Consider the following 23,197-nt stretch of genomic DNA (forward strand, 5'->3'; position numbering starts at 1 on the left):
GTGGAATCTTACACCCTAGGAAATGGGAATGCCTTGCACAAATATATGTGAGTAAATGCATTTTCTAATAAAAAATGGTCTTCCTCCTTCTGTTGTGGCAGCTGGTCTTTCTCATTCTCACTCTGCTGGACCTCTTGCTGTTGGGGTTATCTGGCCATATTCCTCCCTGGCCACAGTCTCTCATGGCAGCTTGTTTGCTAAACTTCTTCCTAGTGTGTTATCCTAACAGCCTGATCTTAGCCATGCCTACTCCAAGTTGCACAGGGACTTTTGTGCTTAGGACTGAAGCATCTGTCTGGGAGTAACTGAATACTGTGGGGCTTCCTTCCTAGTAAGCAGGCATCGGATGAGGTTGTGTTTTCCCTGTACGCTGCGCAGCTCTAGTGTGCCTTGTGCTTAATATCTTCAAGGAGAGCTGTTCATACTATCTCCTTGGTAACCTCACCATTGATGGATGGGACTTGAACTGTAGTTTGCTTTGGGGTGGGCAGGAATCACAGACACTGCCTAGTTGCCTTGGACTTCAAACAGTTGTGCTTTAATGATGCTCGGTAAGGAGAAGTGAGTGAGGTTAGAGAGAAGCACAGCACGGGTTGGAAGAGGACTTGGCAGGATTTGCAGCCAAGAGAATAGTACGTGAAATGGGCAGTGGTAATTTTCTGGAGAGACTTCCTTGTTCCACACCATGCCCGTTTATGACAGAGGCTTTTGGTTCCTTGGAGGCCAGATTGCTGAAGGTGACTGGAAGTGCCTACAGGACAGAGTTAACAATCCCTTTCCCCACACATCTCAAAAGCACACAGGCAGAAAGTTTGTGTATAGCAGACTTAAATGCTAGAGCAAAAGCCACTTTGGTTTGATCCAGTGCAGTGCACAAGAAATGGCAGAATAGAGACCAGGGGACATCCCATGTCGCCTTCTCTCTGAAAAGCAAAAGAAGAAAATCCTGAATCTGAGGCCCACTTTAGCCTAAGGGAAGCTGTAATTTCCAGTGCAGAGGAGGAGAATCCAAAAGGGTTGGGGGGGCATCTTACCTGCAAATAAGATACAGATGGACCACACCCATAATCTGCACCAAAAACCCCACTGGTTTGTTTGCCCTGGTTGGGTTGGAGGAGGAGACCAGCAGTAGGATTATGGTTAGCAATGTCCCTTGCTTCCACATGTTGCCTGCCACTATCCTGTCACCAGTGCTGCCTGGAATTGCCACTTCACACTCCTATGCTGGGCACCCACTTTCAGCTCATAACCTCCCACTTTAGCCCCTCTTCCCACTAGCCACTGCCAAACCTCCAAAAGCTTCTTGCATGCCAAAACACCTGCCACCAGCCCTCTCAGCCAAAACAGCTATCCATCATCACCCAGTCCTGCCACCTTTAATGCCCCTGTCATCCAAATATCCTTTTCTACTGACTAAATACCACCAACCAACATGACATCCTTGGCTGCAGATGTCATATGCTTTGATACCTTTCCTGCTAATGGGGTGTGGGGCTAATTTGAGACATGCAGTTGGTGGGTGATCCCTTTGGCTCTACGATACACATCATTTCCAAACTCTAGAGGTGGTTCAGCAAATTGTGTAGCATGAGGTAGGGAGGCCAAAGACCTCACTGGGGAAGTCACAGGACTCGATAAGATAATTCTGTTTGGCAGCCCTGATTTAAACCATGGCTCTGTCTTTGACATCCTTCTTGAGCTTTTTATAACTTACCGCTCTGTAAGGCATGGTATTAATGTTAAAATAAGGTTGCTTCCTTCCAGAAATGTGATAATGACTGAGCCAGTATCCTGTCCCCCATTTCTACTAGCCATTATATATATAAAAAAGGTAAAGGACCCCGGATGGTTAAGTCCAGTCAAAGGCGACTATGTGGTGCAGCACTCATCTCGCTTTCAGGCAGAGGGAGCCGGCGTTTGTCCACAGACAGCTTTCCTTGTCATGTGGGCAGCACGACTAAAATGCTTCTGGTGCAACAGAACACCATGACAGATGCCAGAGCACACTGAAATGCCATTTACCTTCCTGCTGCAGTGGTACCTGTTTATCTACTTGCACTGGCATGCTTTTGAACTGCTTGGTTGGCAGGAGCTGGGACAGAGCAACGGGAGCTCACCCCGTCAAGGGGATTTGAACTGCCGACCTTCTGATCGGCAAGCCCAAGAGGCTCAGTGGTTTAGACCCCAGCACCACCCGCGTCCCCTACTGGCCATTATATTATGTTCTCACTTAGTGAAGAGGTCCTCCATGGAGCCCTTCTCACCTGTTCTGCCAAACCTTCCCTCCAGCTTCCAGTAAGCCTCAAACACAAGCCTTCCGTTCTCATTTCTTCTTGGTCTTCACAAGCCCTTTCTGCACCAGGCTGCGATAAAGCTCCTGGACGTAGGTGTAGATGCATTTGTTGTCAGGGACACTCATGCGTACCATGTCGGCCACATCCAGAAGCTGGGGACAGTCAGCAAGCTCCCTGGGAAGAGGATGGCAAAGAACATCCAGATTTAGCTTGGCACCTTTTTCACCTTCACAGATGCTACAGGGAATCTCTTGAACATAACTCTTAAACCAAAAAACAGTGAAGCCGCCCCATCCCTTTGACTTTGGAAAGTTGGCACGGGATCAAAGAGAACTGTGATCTAAAGCGCACGTGTGTGTGTGTGTAACGTGCAGTGCTTTGGGTGCTGAATTCCAACTCCCAACATCCTTGGCTGTGCTGGCTGGGGCTGCTGGTACTGGGAACCCAGCAACACCTGGATGGCAGCAGGTTCCCCACTCATGAAGAAACCATTGCCCATATAATACATTACATGCTAGGGTACAGATGGCGAGACATCCCTATTAGTGCTTTTTGACTCTGGCTTTGTTTACGCCATGTTCCTCAGGCACATGTGGAAGGTGTAAAGAGACCAGAGGTTTTGGACTACAGCTCCCTATGGCTGGCATGGCATGGGAAAAGCTGTCCTACTCCCAAACAAGCCTATTTGCATGCAGAGATCGCCTTCCGAGGCCCTTCTCCAGCTCACCCTGCTTACAGAGGTCAAGAGACAGGAGAAATGGCTTCCTTGGGTATAGCACCCTGTCCCGCCCGCCCCGCCCCCGTGTTGGTATTTCTTTGGTGCAAAGTTTATTTGCCCAAGTGTTGTTGTTGCACTCTGATATTAACCTGTGCTGAAATGTACAACTATTGCTTTGTTGTTTTTTGTTGCTCAGTTGTTTGAAATGGTTTAGCTGTGCTTTGGATTGCTGTTATGCACACATAACTTTTCCTCTGCAGTTTCCAGAGACAAGTCCACTCTTTAAAGCTCCGTGTCTGAGTCTGAGTGCCCCCCCCATTTTTTGCTTTGGCATTTTCTCAGTGAAAGCCAGTTCTTTAAATCTGAATCCAAGCAAACAACAATCTGTGGAAAACACAAATTGCTGTTTGTTGCGCTTCAGCTTTAAAGAGCAGGCTTTTGCAAGGACACAGAGCTTTAAAGTGTGGGCCTGTGCCTGGAAAGAGCAGGGGGGGGGGAGGTAAGTGTAGATAAGGCCTAAATGTTGTTACATGTACCAGGCAGAGGTCCTTCTTGGTAGTGGCACCCGCCCTGTGAAACACCCTCCCATCAGATGTCAAGGAAATAAACAACTATCTGACTTTTAGAAGACATCTGAATTCAGCCATATTTAGGGAAATTTTTAATATTTGATATTTTATCGCCTTTTTATTCTGTTGGGAGCTGCTCAGAGTGGCTGGGGGAATTATTATTATTATTAATTTGAAACAGGTACAGTATAAATTTGTTTACATGTTCACTGCAGCAAACAGCAATGCACCCACAATCACCAGGATGTGGGTATGTGGAAGTGTGGCCTGGCTCTTCCACCCAGCCCAACCTGCCCTATGGTTGTGGGGTCCTGGGGTCTGGGAAGGTGCTTACTCTGCAGTGGAGAAGGCCAGAGTGAAGTTCTCTTTGCGGTTTGCTGGGTCAAGTGCAGCGTAGTCAAAAGCATCCGGGAAGAATTTGTGCATGAGAGCGCAGAAGGCCATGCCACTGCTCCAGCTGGAGGAGAAATTCTGGATGTCCACATGCTGGGGATGAGAAAGAGAAACATAAACAGGCCCCACCTGTCTTCTCTCCTTGGGTTTACACTCAGTATCTACGCCCTGCACCCCAGCAGCTGCAAGAGGTGTTAATTATGATTAGCAACATATCTGCAGTAGTTTGCTTATTCGTCCATCCCATTTATGTCCCTCCTTACTTCCAATCGTTTCAGGGTCATGTGAATGGAGTTCTTATTTTAAAAAAATCTTTATAACAACCCCGTGATGTAGGTTAGGCACCAAATGAGCATCAAGACTGAGTGGGAATGGAAACATCCAAACCAACATTCTAGCACTGAACCACACAGCCTCTTTCTGCTTTGAGACTCATGAATATGTATCTGTTTGCGCTGAAGATGTCTGGTATAACTGTGGTCATGGCATTACCATGTATAATACTGAAATGGTTGGGAAAGGCAGGTTTTCACCACAGTTAAAATACAAATGTGTAGAAGGAACGACTGCTGAATCTGTAATAAACGAAATTACTTGCATGCTTAGCAAGTGTCTAAAGTCAGGAAAAAGACTTGCACAATTGTTAGCGTCTACCAAAGCTCTTTTAAATCCAAACAGCAGCTCAGACTGCTTTTGCTCCTTGATAATCAGTTGTGGGAATATTGCAATTACTGCTTTGAAACAGAAGTTCAGAAGTGACCAAATGGAACTTGAAAGATGCATTACTATTTGCTTTGATTTTTTTTTAAAAAAAACCAACAACCTGTGGGTGGAAATCCCACAAATTTGTCATTGTGGCTGGCACCTCTGTGTAGGGAGAATCTCAGGTTTGGTTTATAGGTACATTTTCTCCAACAGTTTGTTCTTGGCAAGACTGCACTGTTCTGGGGTGTGTATTAGTGTGTGAGAGAGTGAGACAAATAGTGCTACTATTTTGAGGAATTACAAAATGTATCTGAGGGTGATAAGCACAGAGTATTAACATAAACCGGAGGTTACGTTGTGCCTATTTATAACCCACCACAATCTGAAGTGTAGGGAAATGGAAGCAGTTATATAGCCCTTCTAGAACGTTCCAAGTGCTTCATTTTTCATAGACATTTTCTCAATTTCCAGTGAGGTTGCCACGTGAGTCTGTTGCAGCAAACACAAAAAAGAGTCTTTGGGCATCTTTAAGGAATTTATCGGGGCAGCAATGTAGCAGTTCATAAAAGCTTATGCCATAACACATTTGTTAGTCTTTAAAAATGCCACATCACTTGGCTGGATCTGCAGTTTCTCAGCAACACTTCAGAGAAGCCTCTATGGTCAGTAATTTTATGTCAAGGCATTCCAACATGCATTGCAGAGATCACCAGCCTTTTGGATCAATGGGCGCATTTCAAATTTTGAGAGTGCTGTGGGTGCTAGTCATAAAATGACTGGCATGGGGGGCATGGCCTAACACAAAATGAGAGCGACAGCCACCTTTGACAACCTGTTGGGACTGACTGTGGAGATCACACAGTATTGATCACACACTGATGCTGATGCTATCTAATAAGAACAGGGAACATTCCTCTGTACCAGGAAAAAAATACACTCATATTTCACAAGAAATCATCTTATTGTCATATAACAGCTGATCACACACACAAGTTGCATGACCAACACCATCTTCATAAGGGAAACGAGGGTGCCTGCTGCATCACTGGGGAACAGTGGGGTCATGAGCTGAAGGACCACTTAAGGAGGCATTGAGTTTCACAGTTTATACAGACTCATTACCTCATAGCCACGGGTCTTCGCCCGGCACCACTCCAGCAACATAGTCTTCACTGTGTTGGCACCTCCTGTCTTCTTGATATTGGGGGCAGGACCGGTTGCAGCCCTTTGGGAGGGAAGTAGGGAAATGACCAAAAGAGGGAGAAGATAATGAGTGACTAGAGCCAGAATAAAGACATGCTTCTCAGGAATCCACAGACTATAAAAATTTAACTGATTTGATTTATATTTCCCCATTCTTTTCTACTGGACAGCCTTGGGGGCACAGATCTGCCTCTTTAGGATGAAGTCCTATACTTGAGATGAGTAACCTCGGGCTAGATGAATGAATGCAGGCCTTTGTCTGCTGCCCCCTGGCTATACCCCTCACCATCCCTGCTGCACGCCTTCCTTGAGAGCTTTTGCCTGGCTGGAATGAGCCCTTGAACTCTGATAACGCCTCTTGTTTACCTGGCTGGAGAGGGATATGCATGTACAGAACCTGTTGGCTTCTTTGCTGTTGAAATGTAGCCTACAAGAGCCCCATCCTTTGCTCAACCCACTATTCCCTCCAGCCCCATTTAGCCCTGGAATGTGGCACCTGGAATGTTGTCCACACAATAATAAGGTTCCTCGTCTGCGGCCTTTTCTCTAGTTGATTGCTTAGATTCTTATCTATGCACTGATCTGCCCAAGAGAAACCTCTCTATCCAGGCCAGTTGTAGGTTTGAGGGCCACCCGGGCAACGTGTCTTTTGCTGGGTCCCCTCCTCTCTCTGTGTCCCCTGGCCAGAGGCGCCATCTTCTCAAGACGACTGAGGGGGCCCAATGCGACGTCCCGATGCCACATGACATGCCAGGAGCCAGCAATGCAGCTGAACATCCTCTGAACATTGAGGGGGATCAGCCACCTCAAAAACAAAACAAAACAAAACAAAACATTGAGGGGCCCAAAACTGCTTTGGCCCCAGAAAAAGCAGGAACAAGAAACAAAAACTTTCTCTGACTGGCCAGAACATGGGAGGTCTTTTTAAAATATATAAATTGGAATGTATAATTGGCTTTATTATTTGTATTATGATGTGGCAAGATTTGGCATTGTATCAACTGGAGTATTATTAATGAAAAATTAATAAAAAAATCACACACACACACACACACACACACACACACACACACAGCTTTGGCCCCTAGGAGTTGGTGTGCTTGCCTTTGGCAGGCTTAGCTGGTTGTGGTGGCAGCACTCCAAGCAGTGCTGCACGTCTAGGTCTTCTTACAATGCCCCAGAGCAATGCTTGGATGTGGGGAAGCTGTGTGAAATGAAGAGGGTGCCTAGATCCAGCCAGTTGGTGCAGAGGCAAGGAATCAAAAACTGAGTGTGGTTCAGGGCAGCATACAGCAGCGCCAGAATGCTGAGGGCCCTTGCAGTTACCTGAGAAGGACAGGTGGTGATGTTGGCCCTGCTCTTTCTCTTTAACATGGAACAATCTATTTTGCAATCTGTTACAAAGCTATCTTTTAAAGCTGCCTTCTCTACCTTGTTCGGCTATCCATGCACCAGAATAAAGAACATGCTATAGTTTGGGCCTCTTTTTTAACTTGCTGTTAACGATTTTAAATACCGTATTTTTCGCTCTATAACACGCACCCGACCATAACACGCATGTAGTTTTTAGAGGAGGAAAATCCGTAGGCATGCCACCCGTAGGCATTCCCTCCATAACACGCACAGACATTTCCCCTTACTTTCTAGGAGGAAAAAAGTGAGTGTTATGGTGCAAAAAATACGGTATGTTGGCTATTGATTTTAATTATGGCACTGCTTTTATTCTTGTGCTCCTCCTGGAAATGACAGGTGGTAAATGAACATTTTAAAACAGAGAGATTATAAAATAATATCTGGCTGCATACAAATGTGGTACTGTTTGATGAAAAGTGTAAAACAACTGAAGCTGGCCCCCTGTGTACCTTAACTGAGAGCAAGTTCCCTTGAACCTAGTCAACATTTGCGGGTTTAGGCTTTGTGTCTGCTCCTAAAATGCATTGCACTATCTAGGAGTTGTGGCAGAAGGAAGCATGCACGCACTACGCAGGAAGTACAAAGGCTGTGGGGCAATGAAGAAAGAGAAAGAGAAAATCAGTGAAGGATTGCAATGGAGGCACCCAGTGGTGCAGTCCCAGGCTTACCCTCCAAACTTATCCATGATGGCCTTGCGGGACTGAGCTCTGGGTGGCATACGAGGCCTTGTCATCTCTCTTCTGTCAAAAGTGGGTCTCTTCTTCTTCTCCTCCTGGGCAGCGGCTGCTCCCTCAGCAGCTGGCAGTTGCTTTTCATCCCCCTTTGGGACTGCTTCAGTGCTGAGAACCAAAAGCAAGTAAACAAACAAGCAAACCCAAGAAGGCTGAGTGGTATTGGATGAGGGCATGGCAGTAGGTAGACCTGTGATCGCCTCTCAGTCCATAACTTCTCAAAATAGGAGTAGGAGGAGGAGAGGCCAAGATGGCGGCCAGGAGAAGGCCCTTCCCCTCACCACTCATGGAAAAGCATCCCCATCAGTCCTGACGAGTGCTACTCTGAGGGAAGTGGGAAATATTATAATGGTAGTGGTCCTCCATGGCAAGAACGGGAGACTTAGGGTGCTCCAGATGTGGTTGGACCCCCATCAGCCCCAGCCAGCATGGCCAATGGTCAGGGCTGATGGAAGTCCAACATCTGGAGGTCTGCAAGTTCCCCATCATTGCTCAGTATAATTTTTGCTGCCTTAAAATCTCAACCTGGTGCTCTTTGCGAGGCAATGTTTGAAGTCCCAGTGCTCAGGTCCAAGACACAGGGCTGTGGTGGTGCTCTTCTCCCCTCACACCCCAAATCTCTTGCCCCTTTCCCCAACCATATATCTATCTTTGCTTACGAGGTGTCTGGGTGCATTGCAAAATGCAGTGCTGGTGAGACCTCAGCAACCTGGCATCTTAATATGCCCAGAGGCACACTATGCATTTCATGGACATTTGTGTGCTGCCGGGAACCCGTTAAGTACCTAGCAGCACTCCTCCATGAGGCAACAGTTATTGTTCAGGATCTTTGTCATCACCATCATTGCTGAGCTGTGCTTTCTGTGTACGTTGCCCCGTGGTAGCAAGGGGTCACACAACACAGCCCTACTAGGCCAGGGTTGCTCTCAGAGACTCTGCCTCACCTGGTGCTGTTCCCCGGGGCAGCTTCAGGGGCAGTTGGGCCTGAAGGAGTGCTTCCTAGATGGAATTACAGAAAGTTATACCTTTAAAAAAATCACACTTGTGTTGAAATGATGTGAGAAATGGCATGAGGAGAGGGGAAACAACACACAGACACCCAACACTTCTCCATCACTGTTCTCGGCATTGCTTTTGCACCCATTCCCAACTTGTGAAATGTGACTGCAGACTGTGAGGGGTCCCATGCAGTCATGCAGGAAATCCCCGTATGTAGGAAGTGAAGCTACTGCTTGCTTTCAGTTATGCCTTCAGAATGATGAGGGCTAGAAACATGCTTTAAATAAAATAAAACTGAGTTTCTCAGGATTCTGTGTCTGTTGCCACATTCCATGTAAGGTACCTTTTCAATCAATAAATCAAGAATGCCACCTAAAGCTTTAATCTCAAGTGTATTCCGTACTTCTTATTAAATGCGGAACCTTTTTTTTAATTTTTTTGGCTCCATGGGACAGATTCTTCTCAGGATCAGCCTTGCAGGCCCAATCTGAGAACTGAGTGGGGGCCACACATCTGTCAATCCTGTGATGTCACTGTGATAGTATATAACTGACAGGCAGGCAGGGCAGACCATCTGTCAAAATCCGCTCCGTGGCTTTGCAAAGTATCTTTTGATCCTTTAAAGGAGACAGAGGCTGCTTCAAACAGCGCTGCTTCGAACAGGTGGATGGCAGCAGTGGAGAACTGTGACCTTGAATAAGTGGGTGTGGCAGCCGTGGCTCACCTCCCATGCCCAATTAAAAGAAGAGGGAAAGGGTTTTAATCTCTGCTCATCAGCTCATGAGAGAATATTAAATCCTGCTGCCTAGACTGTGTGATCCTGCTGGGAATAGGGCAGCACAACCTAGGCAGGATTAAACCCTGTCCTCCTGCCCATTGGCTGATTTCACTGGTTATGTCAGCCAATGGGTGGGCTTGACCTGGTGAAAACAGGCAGGCAGGTCTAGATTGGCCCATAGGCTGCAAGATTGGCCCCACCTCTGCTTTAAATTTTCAGTGTGCTGAATCATATTTTCCTTACCCGTCTCCACGTTTTTGAACTCTGTGGGGCTTTGTGGGCTCTCTTCAGGAGAACTTGGAGAGAATTCTGGCCAGAATTCTTCTTCCTCCTCTGGTTCTGGCGAGAGAGGCTCATCTGAAGTGCTGCCAGTTCGACCCTACATGAATAAGAGAGAAGGGACAAGCCAAAACACATTTTCAGTGCGGTTATTGTAAGCTCCACGGTCTTGTGGGATAAGGAGTAAACCCTACATTAATCTGGAGTGGAGTCCAACATCTAGGGCAGTGTTTGAAGTCTACACCATGGTTTGAAGTCTACACCATGATAATGGTTTCATAATATCTGACATAATTTCATTATATTTGACGTGGCGATAAACTGTGAATCACAGTGTCTGTGCGCTATGTACAAAAATATCGTGATGTGGGGAAAACCAAGAAGCCGATCGTCACTTCTCTCATGATTCCTGTTGCCCCTGTTGTTCTGTACTATAAAATAACAGTTGTAACAATATGTTAACAGTAAGTAAAAATATATTAGTTTTAGACACCCCCCCTAAGCAGGAGCAGTTGCCAGGACATCACCCCATTTGCTTCTGCATAGTTCCATCCTTATTTCAGACATTGCGATATATCGGTATATTGTGATGTTTAGTCGATGATATATTACAATGTTGAAAACCAGGTATCACCCAGCACCACCAACAACCAATTGTAAGCTGCCTTGGGGCCATATGCGATAAGACAGAATGAAAACCTTATAAATAAGCCAAGCCCTGTGGATAGTCTCCACAAATTGTAGGGTGAGACATTTGCCTGTCACCTTGTTTACCATTCCCAGAGCATATCTATCTTCCTTCCTGCATCCTCAGTGTTTCCCATAAACTATTTTGAAACCTGGTGTCTTAGCTTTGCAAAGGAGCCACTTACACATGGAGACAGAAACAAGTGGCTGACACAATTGTTTGTGCATAAACTCCTCCTAAAATCAGTCTCGTTCGTCTTCTGTTTTTCTTTCTGTCTCTGATGGCTGGTCCAGCCCCCTGGCAGTTGCATGGCCTGCTTTGCTTTTGTGTCTGGCCACTGCCGGGGTGGGGGACCAGCCAGAAATCCCATGGACACTACCTTGAGTTCCAATATGGGGTTAAAGGCAGCATATAAAGCTACTAGCTAACTATTGGGAGTAATGTGTTAATGGAAATGCAAAAGGTCTCATGGAACCTTAAAGACAAAGAGGTGCAATAGACCTACACAGAATTGGGGTGCTGGCTGGGGCTGATGGGAACTGTAGTCCAAAACATCTGGAGCAGTGAAGGCTGCTATAAAGGAAAGAAACTAACATATAAGCTAAAAGAGAGCAAGACAAGGCAGCCAAGGGAATGAGATGCACAAGACAGGGAGTGAAACGCACTCTGTTCCCACCTCTGTGCTGGAAGTGCTGGTGTTTCTCTCCAAGGCATCAGCTTTTGCTCCTTTCTCTTCCTGCCGTTCTTCTGGTGTTCCAGAAACCTCAGCTTCTTCCTTGGGCTCTGCTCCAGATACACCCACGGCCACTCTATCCTCAGAGGCTGCCTGGTTGGTTTCTCCGGCTTCCTCTGCTTTCTCTTTGGTCTCAGATCCCAGCATCTCCTCGGCCCCTGAAGCCTTTCCTGCAGGCTCATTCTCATCCTTGCTCTCCTTCCCAGCAGCAGCCTCTGTTTTCCCAGCCTCACTCTCTCCATGAGCCTCAACCTGAGCATCTCCTGACTCGCTCTGGTGCTCCAGTCTATTGATCTGCTGGCTCTCCCCCTGCTGCTCCTTAGTGCCTTCGGCCTCCATGGTGTCAAGTTCCTCTGGCTGCTTCAGTGGAGAATGAAGCTGGCCTCTTCCAGCTCCAGTTCTGGAAATTCACAGGGCAAGGGACAAAACGTGAAAATCAGAGGGCGAAAATGTGTCATTCTTTGATACCAACTGTTGCAACTATTAGGGCAGGCAGACGGTATACATTTCACGCATATCCGGAGCACATTTAAAGTGCATGACTTCCCCCAAAGAATCCTGGGAACTGTAGTTTGTTAAAGGTGCTGGGAATGGTAGTTCTCTACAGGTCCCAGGATTCTTGGGGTGTGGGTGGGAGTCATGCATTTTAAATGTTTGTTGAATATGCTTTAAATGTATAGAAAGGATCTGCCCTTCACATTCCCCCAGATACATAGTTAACACTTGACTTCTCTTTGCTTGATAACTGGCAGTTACATGAGCGACTTCATTGAAAAGCACTGGATTTTTGAGGCATTGTGACAAATCTATCTATGGTGGCCTATTCACACATGCAAGTCATCCGTGTCTGTGGCAGTCATCATGTGATCAGCATACATTAAAGTTACCAGACATCCCTGTTTCCCAGGGACAGTCCCCGAATTTACAAATCAGTCCCCATACAAAATCCATTGAAACTGAAAAGTGTCCCTGGACGCATTGAAAAAAATCTGGTAACCTTAGCATACGTGTGTGAGGTGGCCCATAGAAGAGGGGCAGCCCTCCAGTTGTTATGGGACTCCAATTCCCATCAGCCCTAGCCAGCATAGCAAATGGCTAGGAATGATGGGAATTGTAGTCCAGCAAATACCTGGAAAGCTACGGATTCCCCCATCCCTGCTATACTACACCTTTTGGAATACAAATACTTCCTTCTCAAGTTTCACCAAGAATTCCACCAGCAGTACTGGAGGGGCGGGGGAGAGTAAAAGGGATGCCCTCTGCTGGGTGTATGTTATAAATAGTGTTTAAGAGCTATGGAAATATTAAGCTACACAGCAGGAGCCCAGCCAGGCCAGGGGTCTTGCTGTGTGTGATATAACTATGTGAGAAGGTAATTACACTTGAGGCAGTGAACATAGATTCTTGTTTCATGCATGGTGCTGCTTTAAATGTCTCTGTCGCTCAAGGAAATGGTGTGACTGCATCTTCCCCACAATGTGGTAGACAATAATTTTCAGCCAGAAGGTAATATAGAATACTTGGGTGTTTTAGAATAGCGTCTGGATAAGCTCCTTGCTTCACAAATTCCAGGGAAGGGTGCACTGCATTGCTGTGAATCAACCTGTGTCTAAGTAAAGGAAGCAGCCTAGCTTATAGTTCAGGAATCCGGTGGGCTCATAAGTATGGCTTGGCGTAGATCCTGCCCAACATGTGTCCTAATCCAGCTTCTTTCTACGGAGACAGGCAGAGCTACGCAGAAGGCTAAATTAGTCACGAGAATCCCTGGCAAGCCTTGCACCAGGACTGGGCCAATACGTGTTGCTGCCCAAGGTGGAACAGCAAGTGGTGAGCCCTCTCCTCAAGTCAAGGTACATAATAGTCTCAAAAGCTGGATGAGTTATTTTGAGTGGCTGGGGAAACTCAGCTAGATGGGCGGGGTATAAATAATAATAATATATTATTATTATTATTATTATTATTATTATTATTATTATTATTATTATTATTACTATTATTATTAAGCATGTGGGGCAGCAAATCCTCTGAGCACCGCTCCCAGGCAGAAAATATATTACAATAAATTAAGTAACTAAAAATGTGATGCCCGTTCATAATAACACCCCAAATCAGCTGCCTCAGGCAGCCACCTTACTCTTTAGTCAGCCCTGCAAAACAGCAGCCACCTATCTGAAACAGAACTTCATAGATCCTTTAAGGCGAGGAGGCAGGGGTAAGCCCCTACCCACTCCTTCCTTGTCACTTAGTAAATCATCTTTAAATAAAACCTGCTGACAAACACCAGGAGCAGCCAGTGATTCAGGGATGTAACGTGCAAGAGGCAATTATAGGGAGAAGGGGCAGGTGAGCTGCGCTGTCACCTGCTAAAAATAACCCTCTGACATTTTCAGATACAGTCAAGAGGTCAGGCTGCCCAGAACATCTTCCGAAGGCAATGATCCTACATGTTCTTACCCAGGAATAAGTCCCATTGAACTCTGTGGGACTTGGGATTATGTATTTATTTATTACATTCATATCCCATCTCTCCTCCAGGAAGCTCAAGGTGGTCCATATACCCCTCCCCATTTTATCCTTACAACAGCCCTGTGAGGTAGGCAAGGCTGAGATTGAACGAGTGACTGGCCCAAGGTCACCCAGGGAGCTTCACAGCCGAGTGGGGATTTGAACCCTGGCCTCCAAGGTCCTAATCCAACACCATGATACCACTAAGCACTATCCGTTTGTAGGATTGCACTGAAAATGAATGGGCTCTTTCAGTTAAGGAGGCCACACATTCTTATCACTCTTCTGTAGCTCTTGTGCCATCTTACAGTGCTGTTAAGGAACCATGTTTGGGGTTTGTGTTTATAGGGAAGGGGAGGGGGTTTGATTGAAGTAATCGATGTTAAGAGGGAGCAGGGAGTTGAAGGGAGCACTAAATGGCAGTTGGGGTATGGGTGGGAATATTGACATTGTGTGTGTGTGTGTGTGTGAGAGAGAGAGAGAGAGAGAGAGAGAGAGAGAGAGAAAGAGAGAGAGGGAGAGGGAGAGTATGGATGGAATTAGCTGGCTGGGAATGCATTTAGATTGCTGGGTTGAATCACATTCACCCCAGACTTCAGTTTACTGACAATTTGTTTTCATCACTCCTCAAATAAACACTCTTGTCATTAACGCTGCTTCGTTGTCAGTGCAGCCCACGCTTAAAGGGTTTGAACACCGACCCCAGTTCTTAACACTTCTGCTGTGCTGTTAGCACAGTAAGGACTGTCAGAGCCCTATGCAGAGAGAGACTCTAGGAAGCATTCTGACACCTTCAACGAAGGAAGCTCTTACACAGGAAACGAGGACTAGAGGGGAAAGGCAGCTCTGCTGCCAGCTAAGACTGCAATTTATCCAATAAAGCTGTATTGGCAGCTGCAGTATCAAGACCTCTGAACAGTTATGCAGAAGCAATCACCTGCACCCCTCCAGTCCTTCCTGGTCAGCCCTTGCTGTGATCTCATGTCCCTACAAATGTCCCTCAGGCTTATCCTCACCCACTGGTTGCTATTCCATTCTTGGATTTCCTACAGGCACCTATACAACTCATTGGCACCCTAAATTCTCACATTATGGCAGCTTAGGAAGCTGCCTCATTCTGAATCAGACCATTGGCCAACCTAGCTTAGTGTTGTTGTTGTTGTTTTTACAAATCCGTTTCATTTGTTGAGGCATTAGGGGGAGAAGAAAAGAAAAAAGAAAAAAAGAAAGGGGGGGTGGAGAGAGGGAAGATGGATAGGGGTGGGGTCGAGTGGCGGTGTTTCTATTATGTTTAATGTATGTAGAGTTTGGTGTCAGCGTTGCTTGTGTTGTTCACTTGTGTTCCTTTGGTGGTGAGAGAGGTTGGGGTTGGCCTCGGGTGTGATTGTTTGCTTGTGACTGGCTGTGGTGATCTTTGTTTTCGTGTGTGGGTGAGGTGGGTGGGTGTTTCGGATCAGGTTAGCCATATTGATTTGTATGCTGTTGGTGGATTATTGTCATTGTCCTGTTGGGCTGTGTATGTGATAAAGGTAGCTTAGTGTTGCTGACACTGACTCTAAGTGACTCTGGGATTTCAGACTGGGATCTGCCAGTCCACCCTAGTGATCCCAGGCATTGAACCTGGGACCTTGTGCAGGATCCCAGCAAAGCACCTAAGGGGATGGAACAACTCATCTATGAAGAAAGATGACAACATTTGGGGCTTTTGGGTTTACAGAAAAGGCAAGTAACATGCTAGAGGTGTGCAAAATTATGCACAGTGCAAGAAAGTGGACAAAGAAACGTTTTTCTCTCTCATAACACTAGCACCTGGATGTTGTGAGATTCAGGATAGACAAAGAAAGTACATCTTCCCACAGTTCATTGTTAAAACTATGGGCATCACACAATAGACAGTGATGGCCACTTTCTATCCTTGCTTTGTCTGAAATTGTTTGGTGTTCTTCAGACATGGAAATCTGCTGAACTAGACTGACTGCGGATACTATACAAGCATTCTTTTCCCCTCAGGGGTGCTCAGTGGTGGCATGACTGAGTGATGGGAGCAACTTTGGGTTCACTGAAGAAAGGAACCCTTCAAACTAGTATGGCTGACCAGTCACAATGCATACGAAGGTTTTCCTAGAATTGAAGGAAATAGGATTGTTAGCTGTTGTTTGAGCTAATGAATAATGGGGTGAGCTCAGGAATTATGGGGCTCTGCATCAATTTTGCCTTGAATTTTGCCTCAGCTGTTTTCCCAATCTGTAAAGCTGAAAAGAAACCGGTCTTCACAGAGACCCTCCTAAAACTCCTTCCATCAAATTAAACTGCTCATTAGGAATAAAGGAAGATCCCTTACATCAGTCAAACCAATGGTCTTCCAAGGTTTTAGACCAGGTCCTTTCCAGCTCTTCCTGGAGTCGAGTGACCAGATGAAAAAGAAGCCAGGGGAATAGTAGTGTGAAAGAGGAAATTTCTGTAACTATACCTGCTGAATTACCTCTTTTTCGCCTGGGCAGCCTAACCAGGAGATTCTGGGAGTTTTCGCACATAATACATTTGACCTACCACTGAGTGACAGGCCTTCCCCAATTCACAGACTGCCCTGGATGCTCAGGAAGCAAGGGAGAAAAGTTTGACGTGGCCTTTGGCCATTGGCCATATATACAAAAGGAAGCCTCTTTGGTTTGCCTCATTCACGGTCTGCCTCCGCAATCAGAGGCAGCATCCTTCTGGGTACCAGTGGCTGGAAACCACAGGGAAACCACAGGACAGTGATTTTATGCTCATATCCTGCTTGTAGGCTCCCCACAGGCATCTGGTTGGCCACTCTGAGGACAGGATGCTGGACTAGTTGGGCCATGGGCCTGATCCACTAGGACTCTTCTTATATACATAACCAGATTGAGCCTGAGGAGCTTTGGCATCTCTGCTCATCTTTCCCCTGAGAATATAGGTGCACAAAGGTGGTGGGTGACTGTACGCCTTCCAAGATTTTGAAATGGGTTATTGGAGGCATAAGAAAACTAGTCGGCTTGTTGAGATTTATTCAAGCTCAGCTCCTTGTACTACCAGATAGTTAGAGGCAGATCATGAAGGTTGAATTATACGCACTTTCCTGAGAGTAATCCCCAATGAATACAGTGGGAGGGTGTTTCCAGACAGGGTTTGTTGTGGGATCACTGTTCTTCATGCATGCAGGGTCTTAGCAGCCAATTCATTGTCATTAAAGCGCCAGCCTATATCTCCCATTTCATCTGAAGCTACCTCTCCCAGGGAAAAGCTGGTAGGTAGGTAAGTAAGTAAGTAAATAAATATATAAATAAATAAATACCCGAAACCCCAGCTCTGTTGCCAATATCCCATTTGCAATATCTCAGTGTCTCGTTTGCAAATTAAGCCTCTGTCTGGAAGCAGGCTGTCTCCAAGTACCTTACTTCCCAATACATACAAATAATGATAATGGAATTTTCTTGGCTTGCCAGCATATGTGCATTTGGAATCAAATAATGGTTTAGGGCACTGTGGCCAATATGTTTAAACCAGAGCCACTCACCAAAAACCCTCTCCTGAGCCAGCTCCCACCAGCCTCAGCCAACACTGCCAATGGTCAAGGATGATGGGAGTTGAGGTGGGGGGGCAACAATGACTGGCAGGCCCCATATTGGCTACCCCTGCTTGAACCCACTGTGCAACAGTCAGAAATTCAGCAGGTACAGTATTGCACATTACTGCATCTTTCCACCAGAAACCACTTTCAACTGTGACAGGCAAAAATTCAGAAGGTGAAGAAACAGAACCATAAAATATGAGACAACTCTAATATTCATTTTAGGGAAACCTACCCAGTCTTTCATTGACTCCCAATTTAAGACAAAGCACCGAAGACAACAGGGTTTAAAAGAGCACCATAGAAGCAATCTGCAGAAGTGTCGTAATGTTCAGATTGTGGGACTGTGAACTGGGAGACCAGGGTTCAATCTCCACTCAGCCAGTCACCATCTCTTAACCTAACCTGCCTCACAGGGTTGTTGTGAGGGTGAAATGGGGTGTGGGGAGAACCATGTACACCACCTTGAGCTCCTTGGAAGAAGCAGGTGGTGTAGACGTTAAATAAATAAAGAGGTAGAGGTAAAAATAGGTTATATTAAAAAGCCTACGGACGTAGAAAGGTCTTTGGCAACCAAATAGCATCAGCATAGACACCAGGTAAGCCTCTTTTTGGGAGTCACTGCTGAAAAGGCCCCTTCCCTTCCACGCCTGAAGAAGGGCCCATATTGCAGAGATGCTAAGTAGCCCCACACAGCCTCATCTGTAGCCCTACTTTGCCTCACTTTTTGTGGCTGTTTCTGCTCCTTGGGCCCTGAATGAACAGGAGAGCAATGCACAGGGTGGACTTTCCATCCACCTCTATCATTCTCTCTTGAGTGTCCAGGAGCTGTACTTGGGACCTGACTATGGCTCCAGAGCCACCATTTGGCCATCCCGGCATGTTTGCAGAATGAACACGTATCTAGACACATGCACACAAACAGTTCTTTTCGAGTACTGAACCCCTACAGTGGGCTGCTGGGAAAAGAGGGGGCTTTGGAAATGAGGTTGCACCTACCAAGCGGCTGGTCTTCTACTCAGTCTCTCCCTTGCTCTCTCCTCCTGCTTCCTCCTCCTGGTCTCCTCTCAGCCTCTCTTCCCCCCTCCACTGTGCATGCTGTGCCTTTTCTCATTGTTTACTACTCTGTTGATACACCCACCCTCCCTACTGTGATGGGTAACTGGACGCTCCTATTTTTATCAGGAAGCCAACAGGTGCCTCTTTCAATCACAGCTCCCACTTCTCAGAAGGGGCAGATGGAGCCAGGGCAAGGTGAAGAGAAATCAGTTCTCCCAGCAGCCTCTGAGCAACTCCGGTCTTGGTGAAGAGAACCACAGGGAACATTTTTCTCCCCTATAGGGGAGAGTGCTGTCTAGCAAAATGTCCGCTAGAGACCCGATGCCTTGAGGCATTGCCCACGTGGAGGTACATTGGGAACGAGATGTATTTCATTGGTGGCAAAAGTCCTGGAGCTCTTAGTAACAGGGCTACACTTTATGAAGCATGAGGCATTTAGATGAAAGGCGGAAGAGAGGAATTCAGAGACCACTCAGATGAAAAGAAATGGAGCCAGCAGAAAAGAAGGAAACAATACTTTGAAGAGAGCACACATGAAACAAATGAGAATCAGGAAGACCAACATTTTTAATAAGGAATGGGGAAAATTTATAACTTATCTTAAAGACAATTGTAAACAGTTAAAATCATTAGTAGGATTGGAATATCACTTGTAGTTTAATGGTGAATTTTGGATACAATGGAGTGATAAAAGATTTTGATTATTATAAAAGATGCAGGAACAAATGATTAACAGTAGGAAGTCCAAGAGATTCCTTGGAATCTTGTTTTTATGTTGTATGTTGGATATGTGACTGTAAAATTGTAATCTGAAAAACCAAATAAATAAATTTCCAATTTTCTTATTCCTTAAAAAAAAAAAAAGGTGCAATGCACTGGCTGAAATTAGAATTGAAATTTGTACCATGCTGTCGAAACCTAAATAAATAAGAACAGAAATCTAGGTTCTGTTTTCATATCTGGGCCTGGAAGAAGGCTGGAACAGGGTGCTTCTTTATGCCTCATTTTCCCACTCTCTGACACTTTATTATATTGTTCCCACAGCAAGGCCCTAGGACTGTCTCTGTCCTGGGAAGGTGAAGAAATTCTACAGGAGCAGAATGTTTGGAGGCAAGCTGAGATATAGCAGCTTCATAAAGGCACATTTCCATCTGGGCCAAGGTGTTCATCCTTGAGATGGGGTGAGACTTGTATAGGTCCTAAACTGGCTGGGCACAAGACAACAGTATTTTGCTGTGATATGAGAGCAAAGCTCTCATATGTCTGTGTAGCATGTGGGATGTTGGAAGCACCCACTCGTCTAAGAAGTAAGGGCAAGCAAGCCTTGTGGTCTGAACCTACCCCCCCCCCCAAAGCTGGTCAGAAATGCCACTGAATTCAACAGAATTTAATGACTGGCAAATTTATTTAGGGTTGCAACCTTATTTCCATAAAGGGACAGATTATATAGCTAGTACTTAACCATATAGAAAATTTACTAATAGCCTAGGGACAAGACCCCAAAGCATGTTAATATTCTGACCTGAGCAGTCCCTAGGAACAGAATCCCAGTCTGTGTCAGTCCAGCTTCCTCTGGGAAAGATCTTCCTCAATGACAGAGACCTAAATAATGTTTCGCTGGCAACACAAGCTACACAAATATTGTCACTGTCCTTTTTTGCATCTTTCACAGCCTGACAGAGCATGTTTCCTATAAACATTGCTATGGGAACTAAACTGCGATAGTTCTTGGTTGGGAGAAACCCATGGTTCGAACGCCTTGTTTGCCAAGGACTTTATCCTTTCTAAGCCTGTTTTAAAATGTCTTCCTAGGGTGACAGTGAAAACCTGGTGAAAACTATGGGATTAACCTCTTCATCACAAAACCCACTCAATCCACTCAAGTAAACACTCTTCCCAACACATCGTTTCATTTCTGAAGCAGCTCTGACCTCTTGTGGCCAAATAGAGACTGAATGGGTCCCTTAACCAGGGTTGTAACAGGAGCAGGAAGGGGTGTGTGTATAGTGAGAAGGAATAATTGGACCGGGCTTCAAAGAGCAGACAGTCCTACATTTAAATATCACATGGCCCGTTGTAACCTGCAATAGGACTGGCAGATTTGGTAGTGTATTATGAAGCTTTTTGTTTTATCCTGGTTCACAAACTGTGTTTGTGAGTGTATGATACGTCTGGGAAATCTGTCAGGGCGGAAGAAGACTCACTTGTGACGAGTGCTGTATTTCCAATAGCTAATAAAGGCACCGGTGAATCGTACAAGACAGATGGTGGACACACAGAGGTGGTCCTGACCATCTTTCCCCCAATCATGTTCTTTTTACTGGTCTTTCTGATGCCTTGAGGCTTCCCACTGCTCATTTATCCAAGTTACTACCCTAGTAGTAAAATGACCCAGTGGTTAGAAAAGTTGTGCATGTTCCATCTGACTGATTTGCTGTGTGATCTATGTTAGGCCTCCTCCCTTTTCCACCATGCCTGTTTGTTTTCCTAAGTACTGTAAATGGAGAGTAACCAAAGTGATCGAGAAGGAGCGTCCCATCAAGGCAGGAGACATTGTTGGCTCATGGCAGAAGTTGCTTTATTCACTGCTTGCATAACAAGGCTACACAAGGGTGGGTTCAAATTTGTTTCCAAACATAAAAAGAAGCAAACTGCTTCATGGTTAAATATAACCATGTAGCAAAGAGTTGACTGCTGCCAAATTGTTGAAAAATGCCTCAAGAAACATCACCGCTTGCACTGTTTTGGCCCCCAAGCAGACAAGATTCCAAGGAGCTGGAAAGAAAACCGAGCCAATTTGTGACTTGGGTGTCAAAATTCAGCCTTGATGAAAATAGCTCTAGTGACACACTTCATACAATTCACCTAAAAGCTTGGCAGCTGTCGGCGCTCAAATCTCACTGCAAGCCATGAATGGAAATAAATGACTGCAATTTGCCCAATCTAGATTTCCCAGTTCAGTGGAGCAGGCTTCTGTGTTACAACTGTGTCATCTGAAAATGGCCAGAAATCATTTGAAAGCAAGTGTGAATTCAACCCACAAATGCAAAGAATGTCATCAGAGTTCCACACCACTTTCACTATTAATGGCTGTTGTGTTTAAGTCAGTTAAGCCAATGATGTAAATATGTCCTCAGGTGAGCAACCAAGTACAGTACAGGTCTTTTTCTGAATACATAGTGTTCAGGTCTTTGGCAATGGTATACTTATAATGAGATAAATATGAACCCTGGGATCACATCATTGTTTCCTTCTTTGGCATTGTGGCACCATGTATTGTGGTGAATGTCAAGGGGTGGGTGGAAATCTAAGGACTACAATGTGTTTCAGGTTTGTCTTGCATTGTATGGTCTCTAAGGCTTGCATCTCTTATGCATCTGATTCTCGAAACTGCTACTGAATTAGAAATGAATATTAGCTTATCCTGTAACAAAAAGGGCTGTCTTGTTGCATTACCACAGTGCTTTATTTTCTTCAAACCTTGTCAACAGAGTTTTTGCCAGGCTTGTGTGGTCACAGAGTGTGCTGCACATAAATACTTTCAACGCAAAAGAGAAAGGCAAAAAAGAAATGAGTCATGTAGCATCTAAAACACTAACAAGTATATTATGGCATAAGATTTCAGGAACCTGGATCCACTTCATCAAATGCATGAAATTATATCCTCTGCTAGCAGATTACATACAGTATATATGTACACATGTGGGTGCAAAGGAAACAAATATTCAGTTTATTTATTTATTTATTTCTAACTTATTACAGTAGTACCTTGGGTTACATACGCTTCAGGTTACAGACTCCGCTATCCCAGAAATAGTACCTCGGGTTAAGAACTTTGCTTCAGGATGAGAACAGAAATCGTGCTCCGGTGGCAGCAGGAGGCCCCATTAGCTAAAGTGGTGCTTCAGGTTAAGAACAGGCCTCCGGAACGAATTATGGTAAGTACTTAACCCAAGGTACCACTGTACTTTTATATACCACCTTTTTTCTTCCAAGTTGCTCAAGGTGGTGTACATGGTTCTCCTCCTCCTCATTTCATCCTCACCCTGAGAGGTAGATTAGGCTAAGAGATGGTGACTGGCCCAAGGTCACCCTGTGAGCTTCAGTTACACACAAAGCAACAAAGCTAGACTCTAGCTGCAACCCATATAAACAAGGTGAACTGCCTTGTACCAAGTCAGACTATTTGTCCACCTACTTCTGTATAGTCTACTAGGATTGGCTGCTACACCATCTGCTACTACAGAGCCTTTTAACAGGATCCAGGGACTGAACCTGGGACGTTTTGTGTGTAAAGGAAGTGCTGTACCATGGAGCAATGGCTCCATCCCAAATCATCTTGTTTGTATGACATCAGTTTTTGTTTCAGCCAGAATATGAACAGCAAGACGCAGGAGCAATCTAGCTGAGTCCACACATAACAACCTTAGTGGTTAAATAGGGAACACACCATATTTGATCCCAGACTGTTTTTGTGTCATTTTATGTTTTACATGGGTCATTTGCCCATTTCAGGGCAGTGCATCGAGAACTGGGCA

At 45.5% G+C, this 23,197-nt stretch overlaps 1 protein-coding gene across 1 annotated transcript; it reads right to left on the reverse strand.

Annotated features, from left to right (window-relative positions):
- Window positions 1-516: 516 nt before the first annotated feature.
- SMTNL1 (smoothelin like 1) lies at window positions 517-18,750 on the reverse strand. Its single transcript, XM_081171038.1, has 9 exons — window positions 18,600-18,750; window positions 11,447-11,903; window positions 10,047-10,182; window positions 8,971-9,025; window positions 7,964-8,134; window positions 5,802-5,904; window positions 3,916-4,067; window positions 2,265-2,468; window positions 517-923 (listed from the first exon to the last, which is right to left on the reverse strand). Exons 2-8 carry the CDS (start codon window positions 11,840-11,842, stop codon window positions 2,324-2,326), a joined length of 1,158 nt encoding a protein of 385 aa, XP_081027164.1. The 5' UTR covers window positions 11,843-11,903; window positions 18,600-18,750; the 3' UTR covers window positions 517-923; window positions 2,265-2,323.
- Window positions 18,751-23,197: the final 4,447 nt, after the last annotated feature.

Source organism: Podarcis bocagei, assembly GCF_964188305.1.
Source record: "Podarcis bocagei genome assembly, chromosome: 1".
Taxonomy (NCBI): domain Eukaryota; kingdom Metazoa; phylum Chordata; class Lepidosauria; order Squamata; family Lacertidae; genus Podarcis; species Podarcis bocagei.

Excerpts from the sequence above, each read along its gene's own strand:
- SMTNL1 (XM_081171038.1), bottom strand. The coding sequence starts at position 11,842 with ATGGAGGCCGAAGGCACTAAGGAGCAGCAGGGGGAGAGCCAGCAGATC. Across the intron at positions 8,135-8,970 it reads GCCCCGGGGAACAGCACCAG|CACTGAAGCAGTCCCAAAGG; the intron begins GTGAGGCAGAGT and ends TTTGGTTCTCAG. Across the intron at positions 2,469-3,915 it reads CTGGCCTTCTCCACTGCAGA|GGAGCTTGCTGACTGTCCCC; the intron begins GTAAGCACCTTC and ends TCCTCTTCCCAG.